The sequence below is a fragment of the Scomber japonicus genome, chromosome 6, assembly GCF_027409825.1.
Source record: "Scomber japonicus isolate fScoJap1 chromosome 6, fScoJap1.pri, whole genome shotgun sequence".
Classification (NCBI taxonomy): domain Eukaryota; kingdom Metazoa; phylum Chordata; class Actinopteri; order Scombriformes; family Scombridae; genus Scomber; species Scomber japonicus.
Genome location: NC_070583.1, coordinates 32,735,404 through 32,740,403, shown reverse-complemented (window position 1 = coordinate 32,740,403; position 5,000 = coordinate 32,735,404). Strand labels below are relative to the sequence as shown.

At 44.5% G+C, this 5,000-nt stretch overlaps 1 protein-coding gene across 1 annotated transcript in view; it reads right to left on the bottom strand.

Moving 5' to 3' along the window:
* Positions 1-5,000, bottom strand: part of LOC128359969 (cGMP-dependent 3',5'-cyclic phosphodiesterase) — a 238,018-nt gene that overhangs the window by 5,572 nt on the left and 227,446 nt on the right. The window contains exons 12-14 of the mRNA XM_053320282.1: positions 4,573-4,647; positions 4,385-4,484; positions 1,746-1,858 (exon numbers count right to left, since the gene is read on the bottom strand). Of these exons, the coding sequence (XP_053176257.1) occupies positions 1,746-1,858; positions 4,385-4,484; positions 4,573-4,647 (288 nt within the window). The remainder of the gene's footprint in view (positions 1-1,745; positions 1,859-4,384; positions 4,485-4,572; positions 4,648-5,000) is intronic.

The window sequence follows — 5,000 nt, the reverse complement described above, 5'->3', positions numbered from 1 at the left end:
CTATAATGGAGTGGAGTTCATTGAATATCGTGAAATATAGACCACAAGGTCATTTCCTACTGTACAAGCTCAGCATCCCATAATCTCCATTGTCCTAGAAATGGGTCAGTGTTACTATATAGTCACTAAAGATCTTTAGGTATGTGCAGAGGAGCCGCTGGAGTGAAGCGCGAGCAGCTCCTGTTGTTCACGTCTTTCTACTGCATGTAAGCTAGGGCTGCTCGATTATGGAAAAAATCATAATCACGATTATTTGGGTCAAAATTGAAATCACGATTATTAAAATGAACTTTTTTTAACTTTAGAAACTTGCTGCATTACTTGAACATTTCTTGTCCATTCGGTTTAATTAGTTTTCTCTCCCAGCAGCAGCCTTTTATCTGCCGCTTAACGCAACAAACAGCAGAATATGTGCAGAGATATTAGAGCTGAGCTGGTTACCATGACGACAGTTCACACATCACTTCCTGGTTTTTAATAATTAGTCAGTAAACTCAGCATCGTCTGACGCAGGCTGGAAACTCTGCACTTTTATTTACAGTTAAAACATTTCGCCGTGTGTTTCAGCTTCTGTCAAACTAACGGAGCTGCAGCGGCTTCCGGTGGCTTCCGGTCTAAGCTTTTCAAAATAAAAGCTTTGTTATTGAGCGCAATCTCATTATTATTTTTAAAAATCGTTTCCCCTCGATTTTATTAGTTTTTAGATTGTTAATTGAGCAGCCTTAATGTAAGCTCACAGCAATACTGTCTGAAACTACAGTCCTTTACTCACATAAGAAGCTGATTTAAAATATATTGAGTAGAAACCGACCAACATATTTACCACTGTTGCTTCTACTACTATAACCTGTATCTCACTCTACATACTAAGGATGATTATTAACATTTATTATATAACTGTAATATCAGTATAGTACATTTGCATGATTTAACCTTTGTGTAGTCCTCCCGGGTTAAAATGACCCTGTCTGTTTTGACTGTTCCTTCTGTCCCCCCTTCCTTCCTTCCGTCTGTCCTCCCTCCATCCCCTTTTCTTCCTTCCTTCCTTCCTTCCTTCCTTCCTTTCCTTCCTCCCGTCCTCTCTCCCTCCTTCTCTCTTTATTTCATCCCTTTCTTTCTTTCCTCTGTCCTTCTTTCCTTCCTCCCTCCCTCCCTCCCTCCTACCTTTCTTCCTTCCTTTCCTTCCTCCCTTCTTTCTTTCCTCCCTCCTTTCCTTCCTTCTTTCCTCCCTTCTTCCTCCCTTTTTTCCTTCCTTCTTCCTCCCTTCCTTCCTTCTTTCCTTCCTTCTTCCTCCCTCCTTTCCTTCCTTCTTCCTCCCTCCTTTCCTTCCTTCTTCCTCCCTTCCTTCCGTCCTTCTTCCTCCCTCCTTTCCTTCCTTCTTTCCTCCCTTCTTCCTCCCTTTTTTCCTTCCTTCTTCCTCCCTCCTTTCCTTCCTTCTTCCTCCCTTCCTCCCTTCTTTCCTTCCTTCTTCCTCCCTCCTTTCCTTCCTCCCTTCCTCCCTTCTTTCCTTCCTTCTTCCTCACTCCTTTCCTTCCTTCTTCCTCCCTTCCTCCCTCCTTTCCTTCCTTCTTCCTCCCTTTCTTCCTTGACAACAGGAGGGTTAATACAGTATATATTATATTATTAACTCTAGCTACATACCAATATAAACCTGATACTCCACTAATATGGTCACAAATAGATGTACAGCAGTAACATGAAGTCAAAGTTAAATCTTTTTTAGGTCTTCATATATTTGAACTGACAGCTATCTTGCGTGTTGTCTTCCAGCCCTTGGTTTGGTCCGACAGGTCACATGACGTCATCAACAGGCACAGCAGCATGGAGCGGTGGGTTGTGCTTTTTGGATCATATCCATCTGAAACACACACACACACACACACACACACACACACACACACACACACACACACACACACACACACACACACACACACACACACACACACACACACACACACACAATTACTTATAACTACTTTATCTTTATATTACAGTATTTCAAACATCTCTGTAAAAACTATAGAGAGATACTTTTTGAAGATCTGAGCAAAGCTATTGATTAAATCACTGGACAGGAACAAAAACTTCATTTAACCTTCGTGTTGTCCTCCCGGGTCAAACTGACCCCATCTATTTTGACTGTTCCTTCCTTCTGTCCTTCTTTCCTCCCGTCTGTCCTTCTTTCCTTCCTTCTGTCCTTCTTTCTTTCTTTCCCTCCTTCCTCCCTTCCATCCTTCTTCCGCCCTTCCATCCTTCCTCCTTTTCTTCCTTCCTTCTGTCCTTCTTTCCTTCCCTCCTTCCTCCCTTCCTTCCTTCTTCCTCCCTTCCTTCCTTCCTCCTTTCCTTCCTTCTTCCTTCCTTCCTTCCATCCTCCCTTCCTTCTTCCTCCTTTCCTTCCTCCCTTCCTTCTTTCCTTCCTTCTGTCCTTCTTTCCTTCCTACCTCCCTTCCTCCCATCCTTCCTTCTTCCTTCCTCCCTTCCTTCCTTCCTCCTTTCCTCCTCCCACCCTCCCTCCCTCCCTCCTTTCCTTCCTTCTCCCCCCCTTCCTTCCTTGACTCGAGGACAACAGGAGGGTTAACTGATTTGAAATAGTTTCTATAGTCTATTCATTTATCACTTTTTAATCAAAATGCCACAATGTGCTGATAGATACCGATGATCAGAAGTCATGGCCACAGCTGAATGAGTATTTTGGTAAAAGGAAATGATTTTTAAAGGCATCTTCAACCACTTATGTCCAAGAGGTACACACTGTGGTGGGGAGCAGTTGCTTACTCATTGAGAGGTTTTTAATGTCCTTGAATTAGTTGAACAGCTCAAAATTGATTTTTACTAAGAAGACATCCACTCAGGATAACTTATAATTGGCTGCATTCAAGCGTAACGAACTACTGGCCAAGAGGTTATGGCCAATTATATTACATAAGAGTGCAGTAAGAACCCAGAAGGGGTAAATAGTCCAATAAAAGTAGACGATTATTAAGAATGTCAGTGAAGAATAGTGAGAGTTTGTCCTCAGATTCCTGCTAAATAAGTCACGCTAGCTAAGAAGCAAGTCATAATGAAAGAGAAAATGAGTTGATAAATTAACAGTCCACTTATCTGTCAGTAATTATTAAGCCAGAGAATGAATAAACACTATATGAGTTAACTTGTAATCAAGAAAAATCATCACTTAATTATCAGAATGGCAGATTTTTTTTTATTTTTTAAACCTTATTGTGGAGGGAAGACTATTCCAGATGCCCCCCCCCCCACCACAGACAACACATTCCTCCCAAACGTGGTGCGTCTGCGGGCACTAATGTGTGTGAGTGGGTGAACGAGAGGTAAACACTGAAGCACTTTGGATAAAAACGCTATATAAATGCAGCCATTTACCAAGAAACCTCGTTCAGGGTTGTGAGTCAAAAACAAAAAGCAGAGAGAGGTTCAGTAATGCGGCCGTGCTACGTAACTATGGCGACCCCTAATGGTGTTTGCCAGTGCACTGATTGATTGATTGATTGATTGATTGATTGAAGGAAGGAAGGAAGGAAAGGAGTAAGGACGAAAAGAAGAAGGAATTTAGGAGAGAAGCAAGGGAGGAAGGAAGGCTGAGAAAAGGAAGTAAATCCGTAATGAAGTTATGTTAACCCTCCCCTCTTTCTTTGCTCCTTCCTTGCTTCCTTCCTTCCTCCTTTCCTTCCTTCCTCCCTCCCTTCTCCTTTCCTTTCTTCCTTCCTTCCCTTCTCCCTCCTTCCCTCCTTTCCTTCCATTCCTCCCTCCTTTCCTTCCTCCCCCCTTTCCTTGCTTCTTTCCTCCCTCCCTCCTTTCCTTCCTCCCTCCCTCCTTTCCTTCCTTCTTTCCTCCCTCCCTCCTTTCCTTCCTTCCTTCCTCCCTCCTTTCCTTCCTCCCTCCCTTCTTTCCTTCCTTCCTCCTTTCCTTCCTCCCTCCTTTCCTTCCTCCCTCCTTTCCTTCCTTCCTTCTTTCCTTCCTCCCTCCATCCTTTCCTTCCTTCCTCCTTTCCTTCCTCCCCCCTTTCCTTCCTTCTTTCCTCCCTCCTTTCCTTCCTCCCTCCCTCCTTTCCTTCCTTCTTTCCTCCCTCCCTCCTTTCCTTCCTTCCTTCCTCCCTCCTTTCCTTCCTCCCTCCCTTCTTTCCTTCCTTCCTCCTTTCCTTCCTCGCTCCTTTCCTCCCTCCATTCTTTCCTTCCTTCCTCCTTTCCTCCCTCCCTCCTTTCCTTCCTTCTTTCCTCCCTCCTTTCCTTCCTCCTTTCCTCCCTCCTTTCCTTCCTCCCTCCTTTCCTTCCTTTTTTCCTCCCTCCCTCCTTTCCTTCTTTCCTCCCACCCTCCTTTCCTTCCTCCCTCCCTCCCTCCTTCCTTGCTGTGCTACGTAACGTACCATCAGACATCTTCTGCAGGTCCTTGAATATGCGGAGGTGGTGAGCCAGGTCTGTAGCCAGGATGATGTCTCTCATCAGATCCAGCATGCGTTGGTAATCCTACCAAACAGCAGACAGCAGAATATAATGAATTGAATTTAAAAGTGAGACAGTGTGAATATATCTTTGTAATGATTTTATATCTCACCTTCCTGTTGAACTTCTCAAATATGTTGCAGCCTTGAGTGTTGAGGATGGCGATGGCCTGGGCAAAGTGATGTCTCTGTCGGTGGTAAATGAAAATATTTAAATAGGCTGCTTTTAACCTTCCTGTCGTCCTCCCGGGTCAAATTGACACCGTCCGTTTTGACTGTTCCTTCTTTCCTTCCTTACCTTCTTCTCTCTTTCTTTCCTCCTTTCCTTCCTTCCTTCCTTCTTTCCTCCCTCCTTTCCTTCCTCCCTCTCTCCTTTCCTTCCTCCCTCTCTCCTTTCCTTCCTCTTCCTCCCTCCTTCCTTTCCTTCCTTCTTTCCTCCCTCCTTTCCTTCTTCCCTCCCTCCTTTCCTTCCTCCCTCCCTCCTTCCTCCCTCCTTTCCTTCCTTCTTCCTTCCCTCCTTCCTCCCTTCCTTCCTTCCTTC